The 27,980-nt window shown below is 43.7% G+C and overlaps 1 protein-coding gene across 4 annotated transcripts in view; it reads right to left on the bottom strand.

The window, feature by feature from the left end:
* Nucleotides 1-7,461: 7,461 nt before the first annotated feature.
* The window catches only part of INPP5D (inositol polyphosphate-5-phosphatase D), a 56,822-nt gene continuing 36,303 nt past the window's right edge, over nt 7,462-27,980 (bottom strand). The window contains exons 7-28 of one of the 4 annotated variants that reach the window (XM_030028269.2): nt 27,653-27,733; nt 27,404-27,475; nt 27,004-27,127; nt 25,812-25,918; nt 25,173-25,275; nt 24,148-24,344; nt 23,225-23,342; nt 22,629-22,725; nt 21,157-21,295; nt 20,361-20,469; nt 20,116-20,204; nt 19,800-19,881; nt 18,508-18,597; nt 18,231-18,344; nt 17,029-17,111; nt 15,903-15,990; nt 14,992-15,141; nt 14,130-14,223; nt 13,784-13,891; nt 12,865-13,134; nt 10,699-11,275; nt 7,462-9,932 (exon numbers count right to left, since the gene is read on the bottom strand). In XM_030028269.2, the coding sequence (XP_029884129.1) occupies nt 9,930-9,932; nt 10,699-11,275; nt 12,865-13,134; nt 13,784-13,891; nt 14,130-14,223; nt 14,992-15,141; nt 15,903-15,990; nt 17,029-17,111; nt 18,231-18,344; nt 18,508-18,597; nt 19,800-19,881; nt 20,116-20,204; nt 20,361-20,469; nt 21,157-21,295; nt 22,629-22,725; nt 23,225-23,342; nt 24,148-24,344; nt 25,173-25,275; nt 25,812-25,918; nt 27,004-27,127; nt 27,404-27,475; nt 27,653-27,733 (2,895 nt within the window). In that variant the 3' untranslated portion in view covers nt 7,462-9,929. Of the gene's footprint in view, nt 9,933-10,698; nt 11,276-12,864; nt 13,138-13,783; nt 13,892-14,129; nt 14,224-14,991; nt 15,142-15,902; nt 15,991-17,028; nt 17,112-18,230; nt 18,345-18,507; nt 18,598-19,799; nt 19,882-20,115; nt 20,205-20,360; nt 20,470-21,156; nt 21,296-22,628; nt 22,726-23,224; nt 23,343-24,147; nt 24,345-25,172; nt 25,276-25,811; nt 25,919-27,003; nt 27,128-27,403; nt 27,476-27,652; nt 27,734-27,980 lie in introns of all 4 variants that reach the window. The other 3 variants (XM_030028268.2, XM_041126738.1, XM_041126737.1) reach the window with 3 other exon arrangements.

The following is a 27,980-nucleotide window of genomic DNA, read 5'->3' on the forward strand; positions in this document are numbered from 1 at the left end:
CCCCACGCCCGCCATAGCGCCGGGGCCGCGCTCTGTCAGGGGCCCTCGCCCCTCAGCGGCGCACCGCAACAGCGACAGCAGCTGCCCCGCCGTTGCCAGGCGCCGCCCTCCCGCTTCCGGCGCCGCTAGGCCCACTACCCTTGTCCCCGCGCCGGGCAGAGCCGCGGCGAGGTCGGACTGCAATTGCGGGGTCGGCCTCCTCCACCGGCAGGCGGGCGGGCGGACACCCTTCTGAGCAGAGGGGGGGCCTCGCGCTACGCCATTTTGTGCCCCCTCCCGGAAGCGCGTCCGAGCGCTGCCGCCATCTTGAGAGCGGCGAACTACGCCATCCAGCCCGCGCCGCCATCTTAAGAGGGAGTCTAGCCACACACCCCGCATCGGCGCATGCGCGCGGTGGCTGTTGCTGTCTGGGGCAGCGACCGCGCTGCAGGAGACGGGAGGCCGGCCCGGGGCTGTCTCCGGGGGGGGGAGGGCACCTGCCATGCCGGCCGAAATAAGTACCGACAGCCACGGTTAGCGAAGGGGTACCGGCGTTCCTCCGGCGCCTGGGGCTGCCCCGCTCCCGCCCTTCCCGGCGGCCGGTAGCGCCTGCTCCGGGGAGAAGCCAAGAGCCTCTGCCCGCCCGCCCTCCCCGCCGCCAGGGCTGCTCTCGCCGCCGGCGCCAAGGCTGCCTGTGGCTTTGGGCAGGGGCCAGGAGTGGGGTGTGTTAGGCGTTGAACACTCAGTCCTTGTGAGGTGAACCGAAAGGAGGTGAACGCCTGGAGCCCCGACAGCGCGGCCCTAACCGAGGTCACCTGTCCGGAAAAAAATCCTGGGTTGCTCTTTAAAGCCTGCATAGCATCCCTTCTTCCCCTGTGCATCTGAATTCAAGGTGACTCAAAGAAGTTGATATGGTTAATGCAACTCATCTTTTCCAACGATCGGAGTGTGGGGAGTTCCACAGGTTCACTAGGATCTCCTCAAACTTCTAATTTTAAAAAGGGGGGGATGAAAGGACACGGTTTCCGAAAGCATGACTCATAATATACATAAATAGCTTCCCTGAAAGAATAACAAAAGCTTTTGTTATTATGTCACCTAGCAGAGCCAAGAAGTATGTGACACTTTGATGGGGCTTTGGTGAACTAAATGACTGGTGGACACGTGGCACCGAGGGCACGTACTGGCTTACCAGCCATGACTTTAACATTCATGCCTTTGCCTTTTATTTCTAAAGTAAGATTATTACTGTGAATGAGCATTAAATAGTTACTAAAGGCTACACAGCTAGCAGAAGGGTGATGTACCGCATCGCCCAAGGTAGAGACCTGCAATACTATTTGTTGGGTGTTTTTTGTAGTCTTTTCCCGAAATCTCCACCACAATACAACCTCCAGTTCCAGCAGGGCATACAGAGCATCAGTCATGAAGCTTTACTGAGTTACGCAGCTGTTCAAGGAGGGGGATGGTGAAATGAAGTGTGGTTTGGGGGTTTTTAGATAGGATTACTTTGAAAAATTATTTGGAACACAGCATAAACTACAAGGTCAGCCTTCACTGCACTAGCACATCCTGTCCAGCATCACGAAGAAACTACACGTTCTCTGGCAAATGTAAAAATCTGTAACGGCTTGCTTCCTTGCTCTTAACTGCTTAACATAAGGTGTTAGGTAACCATATTATTGCAATGTAATTTGAAACTGGGCAGGATTCATAAAACTTTTTGTCTTGGACTACCTAAATTGTTTTGTTTCTCTTTTGAGTAAATGAATGAAGAAGCATTTATTAAATTGTAACATAATAAAATAGATGATTCACTAGATTATTACACTGGAGCAGAGCACGCTGCTGCCCGAGTTAATAATAGTTCATGCATAGCTCCATCTTATCAAGTACACAATACACAAGGTTATGCATGTTCTCTACAAAACTAATTTGGCCAAGTGTAAGCACACAGCCTACTTTTTTCTGGTTATACATCATAAAATCAAATTAGATGTTTAAAAATGTAAAATTACTTGTAACTGTAAGCTTAAGTCCTAATTCTACGGATATAGTTACTGAACTCCTGAACGGCAGTGCTAAGAGAAATTCATCCTTTCAAATCTTCTTTAAATCTTAATCCTCTGCAGAGAAAGAGGAAACCGAACATGAAGCATGAGAAAATGGGAGAAGACAAAAATACAGAAATACAGGGATCAGACTCAGTTACTCCTCTCCTGAGGCTTTTACCTTGGCCTTATTATATAATCAGCCCCAAAGTCTCTTGCTACTTTTCAATTGCCAAGCCCCTGCTTTCCTTCAGCCTCTCCAACAAAAATCCTTCAGCTCATTTTTGACAGTAGGCTTTTCTCACTAAAACTGGGAGAGAAAATAATTGTCCACTATTTCTTTCAGCACAGCAGGAATAAGAATCAATGTGAGCAGAAATGGCATGGAAAAAAAAAAAGTGTGTCCCCAAGCATTAGATAAATTACTGGAAACACTGTATATGTTTTACTGTTACAATAACTGCTAGACTGTTCCAAGGCAAGCAATTTCAATTAATTGTCATCTGTATATGTTTGAATCGTAGACAAATCACACTATGTTAAAGATGTCCACCTTTCTGTAATCTATGATTTCTGTAATGGGCAGGACATACTGATTTTTTTTTTTTACAATACCTGCTAACTATTTTTCCACTCCAATACAAAGCTCCTCTTCTTAAATTCAGCTTAAGCTTCTGGCAGTCCTTCCAATAACACATGCCTGCTCCATGTCATCATCTGTCATCTTGCTCTCCTTTTATATCAACAAGAGTTACAAGAACACATATGGTAAAATAGTTCATTCAGACTGAAAGTGGCTTCTTTCTCCATTTGAAGCGCCTTTCTGCTACCACCATCGTTAAAATCTGCCAATTTGTTCAACAGCCTAATTCAGGAATAAAAATTAAAGACAACTCACAAATCTAATGATTTTCAGAAAACTCATACTGCAGTGAAAAAGTAAAATCTATACCTTTGGTGAGAGTATGTTGTATTCTACATCCATAGAGGTTGAAACCTTGCTTCCCATAGAAAGCTTACTGGGGGTTAGGTAATTGTGCATCTAGGGGAAAAAAGGCAAAGGAGAAAAAAACCTCTTCAGCAGATACAAATAGAGGGAAACACAGGCAGGCAATTTCAGATGTTAGCAGCTGCGAAGGAAGAAGTACTCACACCAAGCATGCAAGATTGTGTAGAGATACAGAAAAGGCTAATATAAAAATATTTTATTGATCTACCTGCCACGAGGGCCAGTTCTTTACCAGGTGACGAGCCAGACATTAAGTGCCTGTCAGAGAGGTTCATAGTGGAGCCAGGCAGAACAGTCAAGCATGCACTATACTGGTCACAGACTCTTGGATAAAAAGAAAAAAAACTGGGACAACTTCCTTCTGCACCCAGGTGTGCCTCTATGTGGGGTCATGCCACATCTTCAACCAGCTTTCCTACTACACAAGCTGGTGCAGTCTGTGCATCCTAGCTGTGAGGTTAAACCCTCCACCACGTGGGGCATAGTGTCCTTCTAGAGGTATAATTTTACCCCCAGATTACAACAGTTTGTACTTAATTACTTACAAATGAACAGGGAGATGGAGAAGCAGCAATATCTAAATGTAGTCCAACACTGTGTTAAGTCAGCCAGAAAGTGCAACTAAAAACAAAAGCTATGTGCTACAGTCCATGTTTAAAAAGGATTTCAGTCAGAGTCTCTGTGCCTGCCCTTTGTGTAAATTCAGCACTCCTGGAAGGTGCTGTCCATTTTGTGACATCTCTGTCATGCTTCTGAATCCATTTCTGTTTCTGATGGCAAGCTCCACTCTAACATCCGCAGCAGCTGCAGTTTCCCTTGCAGACACTGCGGACTGAAGCCTGCAAGTATGCCAGAGAGTGGGTTTCCAGTTCAAAATTCTCTTGACAAACAGGATGCTGTTCAGCAGTGATAAATGCAGGGTACTACCTCAGGCAGGAGGAACTGAGCACGCAAATGCAGAAAGATCTGTAGAAAAGGACCTAGGGTTTGTATTGATTCACCAGCTTAACACAAGTCAGCAACAGCATACTATCACAAAAAAGAGAAACCTTATCTCAGAGATAAACAGGGCTGTTGTCAGCAAGAGACATGAAATGATCCTTCCCCTTCAGTTGGCAAGAGCAAGGCTTCTGGTGGAGACGTGTCCAGCTTTAGCCAGCACATTTCAAGCAAAATCGAGAGTGTCAAAGTAGCCTAGCAGGAATGACCAAAATATGTAGAAGAATCAACCCAGAGGAAAAATTTGGGGCAGTTGGGATTGTTTACTCTAAAGAGGAGAAGGCTGATGGGAAGCATGACAGCAGTAAGTAAATATGGTGTGTCAGAAAATGAAGACAATAACCTGATCTGCTTGTTCACAGGGGACAAGACTAGACTAAAAGGGCTTAAAGTCCACCAAAAAATTCCCTCTAGAGATGAGGAAGGGCTGGTAAGGCTAGTGAAGCTCTGAAACAGACTGCATGAGGAAGATGAGAAACTCCCACGCTGTAGTTAAAAGGCCAGTTAAAAACATTCCTCTGTGAAGAATTCTGTAGTTTACTCTTTGCTGGTATGGTGAATGGATTGCATGGGTCCCTTTGAGCCTAATTTTTCAGAGAATCTGTGCTGAGATGGCAGTGTTGTGATTGACACTCAAGTGATGAAACAGATCCTTGCTCAAAGGTGAGTGGAAGAGTTTCTCATGCGACATTTCCCTTCAGACCCACTGCAAGGTTGGACTGAAGCTTGGTGCTCAGATTCAGTTACTTCCTTTACTGCTTTCTGACTTAGAACTTGAAATGTTCATTTTCTGGGAAGATGCTGATCACCAGTGTCCTTCCCAAGGGCTAAGTTAAAATCAAAGCTCCATTTTCAAATCGGGCTTTGTTTTGGATCTTTGAGTTTACATTTGAAAAGAGGGAACATTTCCCACATCTGGTCATTTTCTTTGTGCTTACAAGCTATAATTGTGAAGATGCAAATTGCTGCAAAGTATGGAGCAGACATAATTTCTTCATCCTTTCTATCGCAAAGGTCTCTTGTTTCTTTTCCAATTTTTTTGCTGTCTTTCCTTCTTCCCATCAACCTGTTTCTATCGGAGACAGCTTTTACCCACATCCTTTCTGCTGGATTCTCTCTCATTCCACAAAGTCTCTACTTGCTTTTCTGCAATCTTTCTGCTTGTTGCTGGACCCCATCTACTTCATCCATTCCTATTTATTCATTCCTTCCTGAGCCCAACATTTACTAGTCTGTTGTGTGCCATCTTTGTCTCTATTAGTTATGATATAATCTAATGCTGTATGGTATGATAGATTAATTTATTCAGTATGTAATCTAGTCCAGACCTTGGAAAAAAATGCAATAAAGTGTTAATAATAACTGTAATGTGTAGCAGATTACCATCCCTGGCACTGAATGGTTTCGTTTAAATACAGTCACAGAAGCATAGAATAGTTGAGGCTGGATGGGCCTCTGGAGATTGTCTACTCTAATGCCCAAAGATGATCTGTAAATAAAATTAAGAAAACAGGGTAATGGTAATGAACCGAGGACATAAGTTCAGGGAAATTTGGTGATGCATCAAGAGATAAAGCATTATCTCATTATGCATCAGGAAAAATATAGCAAATTACAGCAGGTAAAAATAAATCTTTCTTCTGCCAACCTGGGATTCAAGTGTGAAAGAATTTCTGGGAGACTTCAGAAGTTTTAACGCAAATGCAATCCTAAAATACCTCTTATTAAGAGCCACATTTGAAACAACATCATGCACACACTGTGGAATTAGAAAGGAGATCTTTTTCATATTCATGTGAATATAAACCTGATGTTTGCTTATATATATAGAAAGAACAGCCTGTACCTCCACAGCTAACACCTTTTCTACAGTAGGGAAATTTGGCACATTGAAATGACTATTTGGATTCTGTAGCACTTGCATTATGAGCCCCCTCCATAGGTGCTTGCAGGAATGCACTGGTGACTGCAGCACCTCTTAGGTGGCAGATGTGAGCAGCAATGTGAGACACAGTTCCAGCTGTACTCAGCTCTTGCTTCAGCTGTGCACAGAAAAAAGGGAAAGTCATTGACCCCTGCATTAAATCCTTAGCCTCAACAAAACAAGCATCACACAGATGCAGCTGACATATTATGGCACCAAACTGTCGCTTGTTACTGCAGATCAAGAGAAGCCTTCACCATCACCTAAACTTTCCGAATGCACAGTCCACCTGCTGTATCTCTGATTTATGTTATCATCAAGGGATACAACAAATAAGGGTAGGGATGGAGTGTCTTTAGCAAATTCCCTAGAGGGTAAAGTGTGGATTGCTCTCAGGCGGAGATTAGGGAAATAAAAAAATAAGTATTTGGATATTGTGCATTGCCAACCAATCTGTTGCCATCTGGGGCCATTGGGTAGAAGATCTCTGGGAATTGCCCTGGGTCACCTTGGTCAGTTAGCTAGTCCTGACACCCGCAGTTCAATCATACACAAATGTCTAAGCCTGAATATGTTATAAAAATTAGGAGCTTTGTCAGGAGAGGGGAGGATCAATTAATTTTTGGACAATACATCCCTTAAATCACAATATGGACGAATTTAATTGACAAGGACAACAGAAAAATGTGGTAAAGATTTCAGAAAAACTTCCATTTTAAAAACAGATGGGAGGATAGTGACTAAATGATTAGTTTTAAGCTGTATAGAAAAAGAGTGCTTGGCCCCAGCAGACTAGAGGTCTAGGCAACATAATTTCTAACAACATCAAAATTATCCCCTTGCTATTTTGGAGTGACTAACTCATCTTCATTTGGGTTTTTTCCTTCTATTTTCCCTCCTCTTTGAGCCATTCTCTCTAAGACCCTACCTTTACCAGGAAGGAAATATATAGCCCACTACAACATTTTACAAAAAGCTTTAACAGCACCCTGTGATAGTTTTACAGTTGAGAGGACAAGTAAGCTTGCATTAGATGCATCAGGTGCAGGCAGGAGATGGGGTTTTAAAAAGTTACTGTGTTCTACAACATTACATTCTGTAGCTGGGAACTTAAAGCATTTTTGACAGCTGGGTCTCCATGGAAATAAGTACACTAAGACTGCAGCTATTTTAAGAACTTAAAGGACGCCGGAAGGTTGTGGATAGGTACTACATCTGGGGGAAATCAGTCCATTTTCTGACAATTCATACCCTTCACTTCATGTCTTCTACTCATTCTGCCTGTACTAACTTAATTGGACAATAACAGAGACTGCAGAAAAATGTGCCTGGTTTGGCAAAAGAGAGTCATGGGCCCAGGGACATATGAGAAACAAGCATCTTGTGTTCAGTTCTGGTTTCATCTGGTTCAGGACACAGGCAGTAAAACCAGTAGAGATCATCTTAAAGGCTTTATGACAGAAAGTAAAAACGAAACAAAACAACCATAAGCACAAGTCTTGTTAAATTCAGTTTTCTAATATTTACATCTGGCAAGCTCCCACAGTTGGCATTATCAACTCTACCATCTCAAGGTACAGCTAGTCTTACTATAAAGACAAGCACTTGCACAGTGTCCCACTACTTTTTTGCACCAGCTCATCTCTACCACTCTATGTCTAAGCTGCTCACCTGAGAACTGTCTCTTCTGCAGAGGCCTTAGAAAGCTCTTTACAAAGCTTTCTTTTGAACATTTTCCACTTGCAAAAAGCGTGGTGGCATTTGCCATCACTCCTGTCATACAGAATAACTCAGACTCTCTTTGGAGTCACAAGTGATAATTCATACCCAGCTCTTGAGCTGGGTAAGTAATGCATTTTTAGTATGGGAATAGTAATGTATTTTTTTCTTCTGGAAACTTGGCAGAGAGCTTCTCTTCTCCCCCAGCAATATGCCTTTCTAAAGGACAGGCCAGATCAAGTACCTGGATGTTATATTATGCCTTAGTAAGGCCAGTGTTCTCAAATTCTGCTTATCTGCAAATCTGGGCCAACTTTAAGCAGTTTTCCCAATTAGGAGAATATTTTTTGCAAGAAGCTACCTTGCTTTATATCAAGCTTTTATTTTTCAAACTTTGAGGAATATACCTTCTTTTCTACAGCTCAGGAAGTCAGTGGATAAACACTAGCATCACAGAAAATCTGAGCCTGTCTCATTATTAAGTTAAAACTTTTTGTAGAAAGCCTGTCACATTTCCATCTCCAAACATACATGAACACACCACAGAATTAGTGGGAACTGATCTAACTCTCTATATTGGACAGAAAGCTCACTGCTCCAGGAAGGTTTTACTCTGTGGCCATAAAAGCTCCTCTGGAATCTGGAATAGAAAAGTGAAATGCTCCCCAGGGCCAAGGAAATACCACAGCTATTGAATTATGGGGATTACACAGAGAGGATTCTGTTGAATAAAGCAAGAGGAATGTAAGCTTATGGCCTGTCTTGCTGACTTGTAGGTTAGACAGCCAGGTGTTTCAGTAATGATGCCTTGAAACTCCAACCTGCATGGCAGAAAAACCTCTATTTTAAAAATATTTCTACCTTACAGATTGTCCTCTTCCACCCATTCTCACAAGTCTATGCTCAGCCTCTTCTGCTCCAGTAAAATTACTGTACATTGTCTATACTCATACAAATAGTAACTGTACCTGCTAACAGGTGCTAGAATTTTTAAACCAGCTGTATACACGAAGGGTCTGTGCACACAGACAGATGCATCCTCAGTCACAATATTGCAGTGGCATTGTGGCATCTTCCCAGCACTCCTTGGTGTCTTTGGTGTTTCTTCTGGGCAGGGACCACTGCCACTGAGCAAGCTGGTGTAACACCCAACTAAAGCTGAATTATGTGGCAGGCAGTTTTGAATTTTCAGTAAAGAATGATCAGAAAGGTGATTTTTATTATTTTTAAGTAATCAACATGAAAACAATAGCAATGATTAAGTCACAAACAGGCATAGCCTAATTGTAACCATGGCATTAATACTTAAGATGAATATAACAGAAATTACATGTTAACATTATTCATTCTCAGTCAATGAACAAAAGTGTACAGTAAGGTCAGCATTAATCTATTAAGAATGCTACAAAACCAGCCAGCCACTGTCCTTCAAAAGCAGAGTGCTTGCTGTAAGGCAGGCTGGAATGACTGCTGTCTGTCCCTTCAGGCAGCTATACTCCTAGGCTGCCTATGGACCCTGCCTATTCTCCTATTTCTGCATGTAGTTCTGATATTTCCCTTTGTTTGTTAGGGGTACAAAAGCATTACCGGCTGGAAAAAAAAAAGAGCTACAGTGCCAAGGGCCAGCCCTCACACTCTACATGAATAATGCATGTATGCAGCCTAGGAGCTCACAGTAGAGGCAAAGCTGGCTCCGTTGACAGTGTGTGACAGTCATCTGTCTGTGTGACATAGTATCTGCTATTCAAACTCGTTTCCCACCCTCCCCTAACTCCTTGCTCCATGGATAGGACAGGCTTTTGGAGCTGTACCGCTTTCAAAATGCTTTCTTTTACATATCACTCTTTAATAGGAATTCTGTAACACAAAAATTTTGCTTTTGTAGAAAGGGGGGTCTTTAAATACACCCCTTCCATCTCCTAGTCCTTACACCGTACCTTCCTCTTTTTCAAAATATTTGCTAATGCATGTACTTAACCACCTGCCTCTTAATAGAAGTACCAAAGTGACACTACAAAAGGCTAATTTGCATTTGGTATTGTGGTCCTGGCTCCTCTCGGTCTGAGCAACATAGGATAAACTTCTCAGCTAGAACATTCCCATAATCATAAAGAGCGATACACCCTAAAAAATAAAAATCCCCAGTCTTTTTAGAACCAGACCAGAGGGCATCAATGTGAACAAAGCAGTAATCTCCATCTTTCTTCCCATCAGGATTCCTCCTAGGGTGCCATCTGCCGTGTCGTTTTCACTGTAGAGACAAGAGAAGATATCAGCTTGTCTATTGTCAATTCTGAAAGTTTTCATGGAGAAGGAGAAAACCAGCTTGCTCAAGTGGGCTCTCTTTTTCTCCCAAACCCATTTACTAAGATCTCCTCTACTCCTTTCTCATCCAGCTTGTGACGGTCTGGGGAAAAAAAAAAAACCAAAAACAAAAAACACCAAACAAAAAAAAACCCAAAAAACAACCCCCCTCACCACCAGCCCAGAAAAGTAGATGTGTTATTATTTTTGCAGAGGGTTCAGTAATGTTTTTGGACACCACTGTTCTAAGTTGATAAGTGTTTCCCATAGATGACTACTTTTAATCATCTTTTTATTAATTACAGCAAAGCAATCTCCTAGCCAATACTGTAGATATATACGGTCAGGCCAAGTTTGGACATTCTTAGAAACAATCCAGTATGCACCAAACAAGTAGTAACAAAGTAGCTGACTATTTGCATTCTTCTCCTGGCCATCAAGCTTAAAACAGTCCAGAAGTAGTTAAAACTTCACACAAAACTAAGGCCATGGTTTCACAACATGACATCTTCTGCAGCAATATTGCTTTAAGATACTCCCTTGCATCCACTGCTCTGCAAGCCCTGTAGGTTTGTGGCACAGTGCTCTGAGCTTGGTTAGGAAATACAGAGCAAGGGCACAGTGATTAAGCCAGTACTACTCTAGTAGTATTCTGCTATGACACCACAGTCTAATATAACTTCCACCCTGCCTTATTCCCACAAGTAACACACCGATGTAGTTGTCCTGCCAACTGGTCCCTCTTCTGTCCAATGCTTCCCAGAGTGCGGCAGCTCTGAACTGTCCCGATAGTCTCGGCCCTTGGAGTTCTGCATGTCCAGCACTGCCCTGCTCTTCGAGGGAAGAGGTGGCTTGTTGTGCTGTCCCTGGGTGCTTGGGCTGACTTCAGACCTCAATGGCTTGACTAGTTTTTTGAGCGGTGCTGAGTTTTCTAATGATGTAGTCATCTTTGGTTTGCCTTGAGTCTTTTCACCTGTATTCTTTTCTTCAGATTGGCTGGAGCAGGTATAGGACCGAAATCGCTGTGTGGGGACCAGGAAGGGTGGTGATGGTTGTTTGCCAGAGGTCTTGCTGCTCTCAGGCTCCTGTGACTTTGTGAGATGACAGCTCTGATCAGGCAGTGGTGGCTGCTCTTTTCGCAAAGCCTTGGGGTAGTCCTGCTCTTTCTTTGATGCCACCTTGCCCTTAGAACCCATAGAGCCATACAGTGGGTTCTCAAACATCTCTGGCTTTTGCTGTCCCTCCTCCTGAAGCAAAGGTTCTGCTGTGATTTTCGCCAGTTCAGGTGGCCTACGGTCATCAAAGCAGTGTAAAAAGGACACTTGTAAAGAGCAGTCAAGAGACACTGACTGATTTAAAGAGAAAATGAATAGGAAATGAGCATGATAAAATTAAACTGACTGTGCAAAGGGATAACAGGATAACAGTTAAACTCAGAGGGAGAGAACAGAATTGTGTATTGGTTTTACTTTGTTTAATCATTATTAACATGACAACTGAGAGCAGATACTCATGGTATTGCATAAACTCCCTGCTGGACTACAGTCTTATCAGAGTGATACTTGGCTTCTCTTTAAACAGAGATAAGCTACTGAGCCAAACTGTGCCAAGTGCTTTGATGGCTCTGTGACATGCACAAAGCTGAATTTAAATATTAATAAGAATCCTCAGATCTGGCAGACAGGATTGAAATGGCTCTCTGGACAGTTAATGTAAGAGCTCACATCACACTGTAGCGTTTTACAACTAGGTCAATCTCCTCTTGCTACCAATGCCACACAGTTTTCCTAGAGAAGGGATAAAACTCCTTAATGCACCCAAATGCACAATATATAAGTAACAGCTATATACTGTAGGGTGAGACAATCATTGTGCGTTCACAGCTGAGCCCTTTGAATTGAGGCTTAGACTGGAACAACAGCACAGCTGTACAATGGGACAAGGGAGGTTTCGTGGTTTTTGTACAACTCGACCTGATTTGGCAAGGCTTTCATCTGGAGAACCACCATGACACTTAAAAGATCAGCCACGATACCACTGAACAGAGCGGAATAGGGTGAGTAGCACATGTTCTTTGAGTGTCTTCAGATGAGTTGTGTTCCTTGCTTCAAGTTATTTTCTGGAAGTCAGTACATGCAGGAGCAAAGAGCTGAGAGCATGATGAAGTGTTGTCAGGTACATAACGGATTGAGGTAGTGCTTGCAGCTCTGACTTCTGCAAGTTCTGGCTTATAGAGTGCCACATACATTTACCAGTGAACTCTAGCCTAGACTCAGAAAGCAGCTGTCACTATGAAAAAGAGGTCTGGAATGAGGACATTGATTGAGGACACATGCACTAGGGTCGAGTAGCCTCATCACCTTACTAAGTTGGGTAGGGATGGGATATTTTCAATTGCTGGATGGAAATTCTGCATCAAGACTTGTGATGGATGAAGCACATGGATGCTAACTTCTGTAGCAAGCTGGACATTTGTATAGTAGTCTAAGCAGAAATTCAGTTAAAGTACTTCGCATATGACATGTGAAGGAGCTCTCCTTCCCATCCAGTGGAAAGATCTATGCCACACTCTTCCCTTTTCTTCCTTGTTAACTACAGTCAACACTGTAGTCTTTTCCTTCTCCTCTCGTGGTAGAGAACTAAACTTTTACATATATTTTTGGCTTTCCTTTCACAAAGTCTGAGGAGCTACTACACTAGTTTTCTTTGAGTATGTGGTATCTGCACTTGTGACCTTCACTTATCTTTTTCTAATTCTAGAGATAAAAGACTGAAAGAATATGCTGTACCTTGAACTCTCTGTACAGATAATGAAATAGTGACTGTGCAGAATGACAGGAGAGAGGGCACTAGCCCCAGTGCAAAACTCAAAGACTCACAGGTACTCTTGACTCCGACTACAAATGCTTCTGTTTACTGTAGGCTGGAGAGTTGGTTTTGGAGATAGAGGTGACAAGGAGGGTGATGTGGAGGATGACTGACTCTGTCCCATTACGGAGGTAGTCTCTTTGGGCTGCTGCTCGTAGCTCCAGAGAGAAGGTGACTGGTCTGGTGAAGGTATCTGCTTAAGCTGGCTGGTTGCAGAGGGTTGCTGAGAGAAAGCAGCCATCCCCAGGTAGTTGGGGTTGCTAATGTCTGTGGGAGTGGAGCTGCTGAAGAGAAGAAATATTGTTAGGAATATACATGCACAAATACATCTATTTTTTTGTCTCCCTGCCAGCTACAAAGGAGTTAGTGCCCACTGACTACTTACATTCAATACCGCCTACTTTTTTTTTTTTTTGTCACTGTTGCTTCAGAATCAGAGAATAAGTGGGAGTCCTGTTAGTGCCTCCCTCCCCTGGGTCACTGGAGAGGAAGCAGCTGGGTCGAGGCCACCTCGCCCAGGCCCAAATAGTTCCTCTGGCTGTCGCATATGCTTCCATTTCCAGGCTGCAGAGAGCACTCAGCTTCTGCAACCACATATAGGGGCTTTTACAGGTTTTTGGGCACAGCAGTTCAGCTGACAGCTGCAGCAGGACAGTTTCAAGCAAGAGCTAAATTGCAGCACTGGGCAGCATTGCACAGTGTAGGAATATGCTGCTGGAACAACAGGAGAGACATTTGGCCTTTTGAGCTGTACCCATATAGACTAGCAGGCAGAAGGCGGGAAGCTGCCTGCAAAGAAATGCACTTGTGAAGCTGGAGTGAAAGAACAGCCTTACCCAGAAGCATCCTATGATTCTTGGAAAGGAAAAGACAGGCAGTTTGAGCACAGCTTCCCACTCCAAGCTGGCAGAGGTAAAGCAGCAAGATTACCGTAACATATCCTCCTTTCCCGGGTTGTCTGGAGAAGAGGAAGCACTCCCCCAATAGCGAGCAATGGCTGCTGCTTCTCTGGCCATCAGATGAGTAGATTTTGACTTTCTGTTGGAAATAAAAGGACCCTTTTTAAGTGGGGTGCAGGGACCCAGTCTGACTAATGCATTCTCAGCTTTTGAAGCTTTGGGCATAGAAGCATTGACCAGCCCTGACAACCAGAGAGCCACAAAGGCAGCTTCCCAGTGCTCACCATGCCTATTAATACTGCTCCCACAGAAAGCCCAGCTTTGTGTTTATTGAGCCAACTAGTTTTCTGTAACTGACTTACCCACTTGCCCTTTACCTGTTAGTCTGATCCCAGTCTTTGCTAGGCTCTAAGTTGCTGATGTTCTTTGGTTTCTGCCCAGCAATTTCATCACGTTCAATCTTGACAAAATCTGAAGGAAAGAAAAGGCATAAATGTATGTTTTGGCAGCTTCAGAGTCTGATTCCCTAAGTTTTCTGTGTTACTGCTTGTATTAAGCCATCTCTCTGCCTATCAGAATGACAGTGACACAGTTTTAAACAGTTGTTGCTACTATGTTTTCAACTGCCCACTAATACATATCATGTTTTGTTGACATAGGAAAAAGTGTGTATCTTGAAATACAAAGGTCATGATCCCCCAAACAGTCACATACAAGTCATTTTGCCATTGACGATAATAGTAAATGTCATGAAGTTGCTTTTGTACTCTGAAAGAGAACAACAGGTAGCAAGGTGAAAATAAGCAAAGTTTGTGATCTTTTAGCTGAGGAACTGCTCTTTGAGAGCCTCACACGCTCTTTGCAGATGTTCCCCAGGGTGACTGGAGCGGGGAAAGCTTTGGCACCTTGTCATATAGCCACTGCAAGTGAAAATACGGTATTACCATTCAATAAAATCAGTATCAGTGACAGACAGGGGGCTCTCTCAGTCTGCCGAATTAACCTGAATGATGAAAAAGAAAAACCCAAATGGAATTGCTATGTCTTTCTGAAAGAGTACAGGTATACTCCTGAGAACTAACGATACTCACATCTTCTTGCAGCCAGCATCAAAAGCTCTTGCCTCTTTAGGACTAAAAGCACTGCAAGGGTAATTTTCAGTTTCTTGACAGTTATCAGAAATCTTTTGAGATGGATATTCTCTAGAGCGAGCATCGCAGAGATGATCTCGTTCCTTACCATACAGTTTCTCTCTCTGTTTTCCTTGTGATGTTTGTAACTTGATTTCACCTTGGAAGACCCCCGTTTTCTCACCATGGTGTGTCAGCACAGTATGGATAGGAACTAAGGATTCTGTTGCTTCTATTCGCAGAGCAATGCAGCCTTCCCCTAGAGGATGACAAGGAGACAATGTGCCTGGGACTGAGAAAAAAAGCATTGAAATCTCTTTCTCATGTCAGTCATCTACTACCACTGTGCCAGCTGGGCTGAGATTACTAGAGAGAATCTGCTTTGGATCACAGTGAGGAGTGTAATATCTCTTGAGAAATCAGGTGCATTCATTTCAGTTCTTCACATATATGTGAAGGATCTGGGTATTGGAGACACCCACAGGTGACTACAGGGTTCTGAGCTTCCATTACTGGTAAGGAGAACATAGGCCTGTGACTGCCATTTCAGTTAATGGGATTTTGGGAAAGACCTTTCTGTGGACAAGGACTGCAGTCTCTGGCTGGTTAGAATTTGGAGCAAGCAGCACTGACAATGACTTTTCTGTAGCCAGGAGAAATGCATCAAGTAAGTGCGAGTGAACAGGATTTGTATGTTCTGAATAAACCCATTTAAACAGACTGACTCCTGATTTAATACCTGTAAAGTACTTTCTTTTTAAGCCACTGCTTTTTTAGGACTGGTAAAGCTTATACAGATTGTTGCTTCTAGTTCATATTCCTCTAATCATCATTACCTCACAAAATATTTCCCACAACGTATTTTTTTATGTTTTGAGTTCTAAATCAGAAGTCAGAGCATCATAGATGTTCAGTCTGTAAGAGTTACTTCTGTTCTCTCCCACTCTTTCAGCGGTTTGGAAAAATCTAAGTAGATTTTGACTCATCCAGAACTTTAGAGCATAAAAAGTCTTCACTTACCATAAGATTCATCACTGTCTGATGACTTAATGCTGATCAGGATGTGTTGATCCAGTAGGTATTCTGGGTCTGATATAATTGGAGTCAGCTGCAAAGACAAGTTAAAGTGGGTCAGTACAATAGGTGGTCTACATGAACACAGTTCTCCCTGTGCCTCAGTCCCAAATGAGCAAAACTCAGCTGAATAGACCCATGAGGGTATCGTGTCACCCCCAGGATCAGCCTCTGATGATGTTTGGAGATCTGTGGTAGAAGGCTACACACTTTTAGAGTCCCCCCGCTCCTGCTCCCAGCAGAGCAGACAGAATGCTACACATCAAACACATTGGGCTGAGCTGCATTTTTTTCCTACAATGCAGACTGAAAATTGCTCTAGGAGGAAGTGATCTGGACTCTGATTACAGTCTGTTCCCAAAAATCTGTTTGGCTGTTGTTACAATCACTTATTGTAGAGTCTTGCCCCAATCTCTCAGTGTAAGGCACTCTTTCCAAAGTCAGCAGTTCTTCTTTTGGGCTATTCAGAAGGGTACTGACATGCATATTTGCTCCAAATCCAAGAGCTCTGATAGTTCTTCCAGCTCCCACCATGCCAGGAAATGGAGAACAGCTCTGATCTCAAGAATAGGACTTGTCTCTGACATTGACACACAGAACACTACTTCTGGCCATTGATGGTCTTTTTAACACAGGTAAAAAAAAATTAGTCAACTTTTCTCAAAAATACCAAGGAAAAAAACTTTGCCTCACACGGCAAAGAAACTCCAGGACAGCTGTTTTATCTTCCATCTGAAACAAACAAAAAAAAGGGCCTGCTTAAAAGACTTGTCAGCGTAGTTATGTTCACTAAAAAGGTGAGAAAAAAGTCATGCTCCTGAGTGACATAACCAGGCCAGCAAAATTCCTGATACAGATGAAAGTATATGGACAAGAAAGTATTTTCCTGCTTATAACATACTGTTTAGCTTAAGCCCATCCTGCATTCTTAAAGTCCCTTTTGAGTGTAAACAAGACCACAACCATGTTCCTAAAAGTAATGTTGATATATGCAAACGATGTAATGTTGCTTATGGGATGCAAGTGGAAGGCTTCTCTTCCATATGGATATGGAAACATAGTCCCAGTTTACCTTTGGAAGAGCATCAACGAACTTTACCACAAGCTCCCCTTCATTCCCATCCTCATTTTCTCCTTCCTGGCTCTTTACAAAACCTGCAAAGTGATGAGAAAGGAGTTCGCTAGAAGAGAGACAGCAAGAACTTGGCTACAAATCCTTTTCAGATGCTAGATCTCCAAAAGGCCTACAATTATTTTCCCACTTGGACGCAAATTTTAAAAGTATTAAGAAGCTTAAAGTCTGAGCTTTGGGTGAATGTTTACACAGTAAATTTACAAGTGATTTTACTGGAGCATTGTTAAATGGTTTTATTTTACAGTGAAACTTGGCACTGAAAAGCTCAGTGCATACATGGACTGGAGGATAAGAACATGACAGCTCTTCCTACGCCACTCAAGATAGCACACTTTTGAAATTCTAATTTAAGATTCGTAATACACTGTTTCCATAGAAATTTATGCAAATTTTGATACAGCCAAAAAATAATCTTTTATGGAACTGTCTTTGACACAGCGCTCTGACATGCGATAATGTGATGAAGCATACACTGAAGGCATGCTGTCCCACTTACAGGAGCAGTCCTGTGATGGGGAATCGCTTAAAAAAAACCACAGCAAGGACATGTAGGCTTGCATTACATAAACAGCTGAGACTCAGCCCTACAGCTCAGGGACAGGGAGTAAAATCTGCAGCACTAGTGGGTACACAGTCCCATTTACAGAATCAAATCACTATCTTTTCTTTCACTTTAAGTTGATGCTCTGACTTATTCTTTTTTAAACCAGGGTAATTAAATTATTTTTATTAGCGTAATGCAGATTTTATTTTGAAAGCACCTGATCATTTGTAGCAGGCATGATTAGAAACTTAATCAATCATGTGTTTGCTAAGTAGAGATTTTCTGTGTGATAAGCAAGAACAACATGTGTTTCTCTTCAAGAAAGAGATGATCAGATTGCCAAACAAGATGGAAGAAATGGTGGAAGGCTACATGTGTAAGCATGGATTACAGCTAAATGGCTGTGGGTTTTGGATTGTATTGCTGACAGTATAGGATGACTTGTAAACTACAACAAATCTCTAGGACATCCCTTTTTTGCACTGGAACAAGTGATCCACAGAGCTATTCATTTAGATCAAAGCAAGAGGAAGGGGAACTAATCCAAACAAGCAGGAAACTTTGACAGAAAGAATAAAGATGGGCAAACCCATACTTTCTAAGCAGCTAGAGTGAAACTCGATGTAGAACTTGGTCTGGGACTTGGTCTTCAGAGTAGCGTAGCAGTGCAGGAGCTCTATCTCCCCTTGGGAATCTGTGTACTTGGAGTCTAGGAAAGAGGAAGGGAAAATAATGGCATTTTCAGTAGGAGATAAAGGGAGGGCATTTTTGAGTGGACTCTTTAAGAAGCAGCTTTTTCTTTCAACATATACAAAGCACTGCATTTTATATCCAAAGGTGAAGTCAGCACACTTGCACCCAGCCTGACTAACCATTCTTTGAAACAAACTGTGACGTGACTCCCACTTCAAAGGTGGCAAAGACAGGACTGTGGTCACTTGTCATGATGTCAGTGGTGCAGCCTGCCAATGAGAAAGGGAGGATAGTTACTGCCCTGCATTTCTGCTGTGCTCCAATGAGATCGCTACGATAGAAATATTATTCAGTAATCTTCCAGAAAACATAACTGTCACTGTGGTAACTGTCTCTAGTCAAAGGTGTTTCTACATAATCTCATATTAGTATATAGGAATGTAACTCTTTTGTCAAAATACATGAAGATTTGGTTAACGGACACAACTTTACCATATCATTTTGCAAGCAACTGTCAGTGTTAGATTCCCCCAGTACAAAAAGCACTTGCAGGCTTCCTGGTTGCCTCTGCAACATGCACAGCTAATCAAAGCTCTAATATGGCAGGAAATCACACAAGAATACACTGGTGCTACTTCGGTGCTACAGAGCAACTCATGGCCCAGGATTAACAGTGAGTGAGCAAGGTCTTGACTTGACCTGAGCACACACTGAGTTCCAGCAAGCCCAGTCCATTGAACAGAACAGTGTATAAAAGCAGATGCTGGACTTTCTGAAGTGCTTATTTGACCACACACCTCATCATCATAGGTTCTGTGATCAGACCAGTCCACCCTATTCCCAAGAGACTTCTACAGCCCTCTTCTCAATCTCATGCATAGGAAACCATCAACATCATACTCAGATGCTTGGTCCTACATGTAGTCGATGAAATCTCAGGAACTGGTATCTGTGTCTTTCTTTCAACAGGCCTTGTGGGCTTCCTCTCTTCCCTGCACTGCACTTTTGTGATGTTTCTCAGCAAGAAAGAGAATAGGGTCTTGGTATCACACAGTCCTTCTGGAATATGATTTGATGGGAGATGTTTGCAGGTCCAGCCTCTGCAGACTGGACTGTGTACACAAGGTCTACCCTGCTGGCACCATCAAGTAAGGAGCTCCCGGTGGTAACTGCACACAAGAAGTGGTTGTTGTTGCCAAGAAATAACTGGTGTAAAGTGATCCTACAGTGTGACCTAAAGGTGGACAGCTGCAGCTGTCTGAGTGTTATTCTGCATATAAAAGAATGACAGAATTAATTTCCAACCTTGTAAGGTTACAGGCAGAGAGATTTGGCTCCACTCTGCCTCTTTTAACATCAGGTCCCTCTATGCTGAGTGCCTGGCAGTGCTGGGAGATCCTACAGACTCTGCTCTGAATCATTTCCGTTTCAGACTGATTGCTTTGCTATCTACAATATGTTATCTACCCACCATAGGACTGACACACAACATGCACCATGGGGTATGATTTCCAGAGCACTCGATCACACCAGGACGGCAAATTGTACTTCATCTGCAAACCAAAGGAGAAGTGATGTCAAGAAGAAGGGAAATAACCAGTTCACAAAAGAACAGGAAATTCACTTGCCCAAGCACCATATATTTGTGTCAAATCTTTTTGTTTGTATTGACTCCTTTCAAAACACTACAAGGGCAGAAAATGCAGAGATTGTTTTAGATCAGTTCTGTAGGAGTTGCTTTCCCTATTCTGCCATACACTTCTGAAAGGAAACCAGTTTTCACCTACCCCTGTAGCTTTTTGCTTGGTGTAAGCATACTTCTCTCGGGTACCCCTTTCAAAACGGTATGTCGGAGCAAAGGTAATCTCTTCTTCCTCTAAAACAGAGAGATAGCTCTGTTACAGTTTGGCCCATTGAGAACCCTCATCTGGGAAAGACAGCCACTGCTCTGTACACCCTGCCCCACATCAAGTGTGGCAGAGAAAGTTGCTGGAAACAGGAGAGGAATCTGCCAACAAACTCAGAATCTTACCAAACTGCAGAAACACCTTTTGGTCCTTTCTCTCTATGAGAAGCTGGTCAAAAGCCAGCAGCTCTGGATACTGCTGCTGCCTGATCTTCTGGATAATATTCTCTGCTTCCTGCCAACAGGGAAACAGCAGAGCTGCAGATGATGCAAAACCTTCTCATAAATACTCCCTTTACCAGTGAGCCAGCAAGTGCTTCTGAACTGTTTCACAGAGCCGTACCCCCTGCCACTTCCCCACCCTTCCCTTCACTGAGAGGCCCCAGTCTTTGCTGCATGGCTGAATATCTGCCTATTGAAACAGGTATCAAAATGTCCACTCATCCCCTACACAAGCATACAGACACACACACACACAGATGCACATTAACACCAGGCTTGCTGTTGTCTCCAGCCTACTGAAACCTATCCAGCATTTATTACGGCTTCCCTGTTTCTGAAGGCCTGTTCTGAGCCATTAAAAGCTAACCAATTAGAGCAGAAAGGCAATCTCTGGATCAAGCTGTTCAGGGACAGATGTTTGCTCACAGAGGGAAGGAGAGTTGGGAGGGTTGAGGAAGTGATGCTGCCTGGAGCAGACAGGTGTGCCAGATGGCATTCCTGGGTCCATTAATCCTTGGAGAGGGCAAAGGAGATTTCCTTACTCTCCCTCAACTGGTGTCACACTTGTGCCCTGGGGATCCCTTCTGCCTCCCCTCTTTCTGCCACTCCTTCTGCCACATTGCCCTAGATTAGAAAAAGATAGCGCTTCTATAGCAACACAGTATTTTGTCTTTCCAGGGATTCACGCAGAGTCCCTAACCGTTGGGGGCTGTTCCACACGGTAGTTCAAGTCTCCCAGCCAGAAAAGATGAGTAAAGCGATGAGTGATGTTAAACGGACTCAGTTTCTTATCTCCCAGTGTCAGGAAGCGCAGGATGTTCATGTAGTTCTGGTTGCGTCTGTCAAGACAAAAAACATCTGCCTGACATACTAAATAGCCATGCAATTTCTAAATGCCTGGGCTGGCAGAGACTGCTGCTTTACCAGGCAGGAACCGATCTGGCTCAACATCTAGAGAAGAGCAGATCAGAAGCCGAGAACTTGCCACCCCTGCCTCGCACTGCACCTCAGCAGACAGGCCCAGGTGACATGCTCAGTGTTTCCCAGTGAGCCAACCTACTTCATGCAACCAGTAATGCAGCGCAGCTCTCATGCTGCAGCTTGTCTTGTGTGTGGCCTGGGGAGCTGAGGGGCAGCTTGCTGTGAGGAGGGGGCAGTGGCATTTACAGCAGCTCCGGGCTGCTCTACCTTGGGTGTCAGACTGTTTCCACCTGAATTGAAAGCCTGGAAAGCTGTCCTAAAGCCACTTTTGTTGCCTCCTGGGGCTGTGCTTTTCTGAGCTGCATGTCCTAGAAACCCAGCATTAGATTGTTGCCTTCAGATTTCAGCAGCAAACACATAACTAGACTTTGGCAGCTATTCCAGGCCCTGGGGAACCCTTCCATAGAAGTTAACTCCATCAGTGACAAAGACCTTGTGCAGAAATCCCACACCATGTTTTCTGGGTCCTGGACTGGGAAAGATGGCAAAGCCAACCTCTTCATTTCAAGTCCTCTTTGCTTTCAAAACGACTCCTTCCAACTGCTCCAGCTCCTCCCAGCATGGGTGCAGATCTCCCACCGGTGTCAGGATCTTTTGTCTTCCAGTCCTGTGCTGCACAGAACATGCCTAGACCATGGAAACTCATTTCACAGCTGGGTATAGAGAATTAGCCACCGTGGAGATATTTCTGTGCTACACGCCTCGCTCTTGGTATTCCTGACAGCATGCTCTGCCTAGCAGGATCTCTCAGCTGTGCCCCAGGGCACACCACAGCTCCCATGCTTGCAGCACTGCTTACAGTGAGAAGGCAGACTGTCCCCTTCAGCACATTATTCTGGGATGGGAAAAGCCTTCCCACATCTCTCCAAAACACTGTAGATCAGGGAACTGCTTTCCTCATGTACTGGGCTTGCATGACAGGTCATACAAGTGTTGTGGGAGACATTTACACTTGGGTCTGAAATCATTTTGCTGTCCATTTCACCTGCACACATATGGTGTGGTCATATAGCAGAAGTCCCTCATTTAAATGGTGACACAGTGAGAAGCATCTTTAGCACAGGTTGCCCTCCCAGGAGACATTTAACAATTTTTTACGGTCAGGAAAACATGCTTGTGACTGTCTGGTGGGCCCTCCTTCCTTTCACCCTGGGTCAACATCCATTTTTGAGAGGGGAGGATGTATCTTACCTGTGTTTCTTTTCACTTCCTGAAGTCAAATGGCTGTTAACAAACCCAAAGGAGGTTCCATTAAACATGAATGACACCCCCACAGCTCCTTTATTACCTGGAAAAAGATAAGCCAAAAATGTCAAGAAATCAATCAACCTCCAGGCTGAGTCTAGCAAAGATAATAAAGCACCCGGCACATCCTAAGTGGAGGATGGAGAAGACAAATAAGTTGACTTAATCAGCACAGAAAGAATCAGTATATACAGCACAGATTGTGGTTACAAATTTTCTAAGGATGCTAAAAAAAATTAGTTGAAGGGAAAGAAGTGTAATTTCCTTGTGAAACCCAAGAAAGAGCAATCCAATAGCCAAAGGTGTTTGCTGGGAATATAAATATATATATATATATGCCCTAAGCATACACACAAATAGATTTCCTCTCTTACAGGGTAAGATATAATCAGTGCTAGTGGGATATAACTTTAGTATCACTAGTGTCACATAAATGTAGTCAAAGGAATCTTGTGGAGAAAGAGCTGTTCCATTTCAAGGACAGTATTGGCACAGACTGAACAGATCTCAGTCCTTTGGACAAGACCAGGTCTGTTCCTCACCCAGTGTGTTTGCGATGCCTGTCTTCACGTTATCTGTGCAGATGTGGCTGATGCGGTTCTCATGTTCTGGCTTGGCCAGTACAACAATCCTGATGTTCCAAAGCGTATGGATTGCTATCTGCAGAGATGGGAAGGTTAGAGGTTATATTTCTGCACATGCCTGTGAAGCTGTGCTGTAGCTGCAGCCTTCCTGACTCTTTCTGTAGTACTTCTCCTACACAGATGTTCTTTCTGTACTCTGGATATGCTTTCAGTCATTTTAATCAAAGATGGGAGGAAGGACCTGCTATTTTCTAGTGCTATTTTCTAGTTAATCCTTGGATTGCCTTGCTTGCACAAAATACAGTTTCCCAATAACCATGAAAGTCATAAGTCCTGCTCTCCTGTGGCCTTCCAGGTATGCTTAGATTTGTTTCTTGACATCACTGAAACTCAGGAATGTCCAAACCTGATCTTAATAAGGTTCAGTTTCTTTTATGATTGTGCCTGTGTGCTGTTACATCCTGTTTTGAAAGTGCAATAGCCTAGGGTGAGATCTAGGCTACAGCTGGCTCAGAAATTTTTACAATCTCCTCCTTTGTGAAGGTCAAACTATCACCACCACTTGAATCAGGTGCTCAGCATCTGCCCCTTGCTCCCAGGCTGGCAGGCAGAGGAGCTTCATGGCAGGGTCCCTGCTTTGTCAGTGGTGGGGGTCACTGTCCATAGTAATGTGCCCATCTAGCCAGCTCCAGGGGAGGATCTCGTGGAGTCCACAGACAGATTCAGTTCATTCTCCCTCATCCAAATGCAATGACAATAAAGGGAGGGAAGCGGAGGAGGTGTAGGCAAAATGCCACTTATTCCTCTGTCTCATTTATTTGCACAACATGTACTCTCCTCATACGCCCGAGTTATGTGGAATAGCTGGAACAACCCCTCACCACTTTGAAGCTGATACTGGTGATTTCCTGCAGGGATTGCCTCAGGGTCTCCAGCCATTCCTTCTCCCCTTGGGGATCCTCCTGGGTGCCAATCACATAGATGTCATGAGGAATGTAGTCAGCAGTGTCATCTCGGGTCTTCCCCTGCCCCTTGGAGAGAAACCAGGAGGTGATCTTCTTTGGGGGAGGTGCAGCACCTTTTATTAACAAATCAAACACCAAAGTAAGTCAGAGTATGTTCTGTCAAACGCAGGATACAGACAACCCATGGGGACAGAAATAATAGGCTTCACATTCACTCTGTCCCGTATCAGTTTTGTATCAGCCAGGGCACACTGTTCCAAGATGACAAATATGTTAACCCCACCTGACTCACTGATGAAGGAGTGACTCTGCTTTGACCATTTTCCTCTGTTTCATTAGCTTACCAAGGCCAAGGCTAGCTAAGTGTAAAGGTAAGGAGCTGTACTCCTGGCCTGCCACTGCCTTTACCTTATCCCTTAAGTATGACTGAGCACAGATAGCTCAGCTTACAGCAGCTGAACCAGGCTTTTCTTCCAAAATGGGAAAAATAACTTAAATTCCACTGTCCTCAACTATACCCTGTCCCCTTCTCTAAATATCGCAGATGCTCCACTCTCTTCCCAGGCTGGACGTGAACAGTCCCTAGTCAGGTTCAGAAGCAGCTGACGTGCAGTTATTGGAATTGCTCCTGCCCTTTCTGCAAAGGTGGAGGATAGGGTACACTGCTGCACCAGCTTTGTGCCAGCCACAATTCCCTGTCATTGGAGGAATCCCTCAGTACCCATCAGGGCCAACTTTATAGCCCTTTGACTGGAACCATGAAAAATGTCAAACCGCATGCAAGAATAAGCCTAGAGATCAGCTCTTCCCCTGTCCCAGTGGAAGACAACCCTGATGTACAGATCTGCTACAGAACACAGCGTCTGGACCTCATCATGGCAGGTAAGCACACATTTTGACAATTGTCTGAAGGAACACCCAGGTCAGAAGGGAGCCCATACCCATATTCCAGGTCCCAATGAAGATGGTGATCATATCAGGCTCTGGTTGCTCTGAGTGTTTATTCTTCATCTGCTGCAGAAGTTGGCAGAACCCTTCTCTCTTCTAGACAGGGAGGAGCAGAGAATTAACGAGATGCTTAACTCCTCCAGCATGACCTCTTGAAAAACTAGCTGAACCAGGAAACTCCCAGCACACTTGAAGGGCAGATTAGCTCTCCACTATCCTAGAAACCTTCCAAGCAGCTGTCTTTCCTGTGGTACTTTCTTAGGTATTTGGCTTGTGCATTACTTTAACACGTGCTGAGCTGGTCAGAAGAAAGCCTAGACTTCCCTCTTTGTCTATATGAATCATTTTGCAGCTACCCTCACGTGACTCCCTGCCTCTTCTCACTGCTTGCTGACACTCTGTTCTCCTGCCTCAGTGACAGCACTTAGGTATGGTTGCCCCCTCCAGTATCTCCCTTTACAGAGTACACTTGTTCATTTTCTGGATGTTTCCAGAACAAAGGCGAAATTTCATTTTTGCAAAGCCAACCACTGTCCTTCAACAGTTCCTCTTTCTGCCAAGGAATGGCCCTTGTACCACTCCCACCCAGGTAGCTGCTCCAGGCTGGCAGGAAAAAAACATTGTGTATGTACCTTTGAATCAGAAAAAACATATTCCTTCCGCTGCGTTTTTTCTTTTTCTGTTTCCAGCACAATCACCAGTTTGTTAGGGACCTTCTGGGACTTGATAAGCTGCAAGACTAAACAGAGACTTAGTGTCATGAGCTGCAATCACTGAAGCTAGAATCCCACCAAAACTAACAGGACCCTGCTCACAGGCTCAGGACTTAAACGGTCTTTTATGTCTGAGACTCACTTTGCTCCGCATAACTACATTTTAATGTTGCTTAATCCTGTTCCCTATAGGAATAGATTTGGACTCTGAAGTGAAGAGGACCCCCAAAAGTCATTCTGCCTGGAGGTCTTGTGTCCGTACCAAGCCCTGCAGTCTGAAGTGAAGCCTTGGCTTCCTGCAGGCAATCTCTCTGTATCCTGAGCCAGCCTACATATATTACTTCCCCATCTGTGAAAGAGGAGGTAAAACCTCATTTGGTGGTAAAGGTGATTCCTCCCCATCTAAAATAGCAGCTAAGTAATTATGAACACCAGCTGGAGAAAGCCATACATGAAAGCTAATCTTTTCAATCACTGTCAGCAACAGGTTGATTTTCTAGCAGGAGAGAGCCCAAGGGCATCGTTTACTTGCTGATAAATCCTACCCTGTTTGGCTCAATCTCAGTGAGCTACCTGTCCAGAAACACAACAGGAAAAAATGGAAGTTGTTTGAATTGGGCCTTCACAGAGTAAACTGGCACTGCTCATCAGTAGAGATATTGATTCACATACCAAAAAAAAAAAAAAAAATCAAGGGGAAATTCACTGAAAAATGTTACTGAAACTGAGTATCTGGCTTTTTACCATCAAAAATCACCACAGAAGTCAGTATGTTCCTGCAGAACTTTTTTTTTTCAAGTGACATTGGTTTTCAGTAGAAAATGCATCTATTGCAACCAGCTCTACAGGGAATCTTCTATCAAAACCTGCTCCCTTGCAGTCCTGCTACCACTGTCTTCATTTAGACCAGGAGGCCAGGTCTAACAATCCGTGAAAGTTGGTTACTCCAGTACTGACTCCCCTGCTCTCTGCAGGCTGCTTTGGGGATAGGCAGTCTAGACTGACTGGAGCTTTGCACAACACCCAGGACCTAGTAGAAATATCTACACCCCTCCCCATCATCCAAGGGACTGAGAGTCTAGTCCAGCATTTGTGACCTTAAGCATCATACTTTTCTTGTGGGTATAAAACTTGTCTTCTGGACCATCCTTGGCTCTCTTGATAATCAGTTTTCCCATTTCCACATCAACCTTGAGATGTATTTTTGAGAAAATTCCTAGGGAGTCAGCTTTCACCTATTGGAAAACAGAGAGATTTTTCATAAGCTATCTTCTACACTTCAGTCACGTGTATTACAAATGCAACACTTGCCTGAATTTATGGATGTGTATTGTCATTATGCCAATCTCACTAGACATCTCTTAAGCATTTGCATGGTGCTAAACAGCATCCAGGAATAGCTGTTATCTCTGTGGCAGCACAGCAAAGTTCCCAGGAACTGAGATACTGACATAAATCTGTATTACTGTCCTTCCACATTGTGAACAGCATTGTTAAAGAAGTACATTTACCTCAAAAGTTACAGGGGGGATAAGGGAGCGCCGGTGTGTTGAATCAGGACCTTCAATCAACAGTGTTTTCACCTGTAAAAGAATTTATGTGTACCAAACTGCATTTGGTGATTCTGCACTACATTGAGAGTAATGACATTAGAGCAAAGAAATCTTACTTAGCAGAGGATTGCACTGATGATGAACAAGAAGCATAACTAGAGGTGAAAGATAACAAGAAGATAATATAAAACAGCTTTAAAACTCTACCTTTTCTTCAATGGAAGACAGCAAAGAAATCAGCTGGTTGAGTTTCAACACAATATTGACCGGACTAGCTTCACTGAGAATCTGATAACCGCAACATAGAAACAAGAAGAGAGAGATAGATGCATAATTACCAAACCCACAGATCATGGCCCAGAAGTGCAGCAGTCTCACCCCAGGAACACCTTGCACACAGAGCAAGGAGCAGCACTTGTGCCTTCGCCACTCTAATCCATAACGGCCAGCACAAGAGCACAGAGTTTGGCTGAACGTGCAGAAGTATGGAAGGGTGGAAGGACGAATTTGCAAACCTTGTCCATAGGTTAGAGGC

Source organism: Aquila chrysaetos, chromosome 10 (genome assembly GCF_900496995.4).
Source record: "Aquila chrysaetos chrysaetos chromosome 10, bAquChr1.4, whole genome shotgun sequence".
Taxonomy (NCBI): Eukaryota; Metazoa; Chordata; class Aves; order Accipitriformes; family Accipitridae; genus Aquila; species Aquila chrysaetos.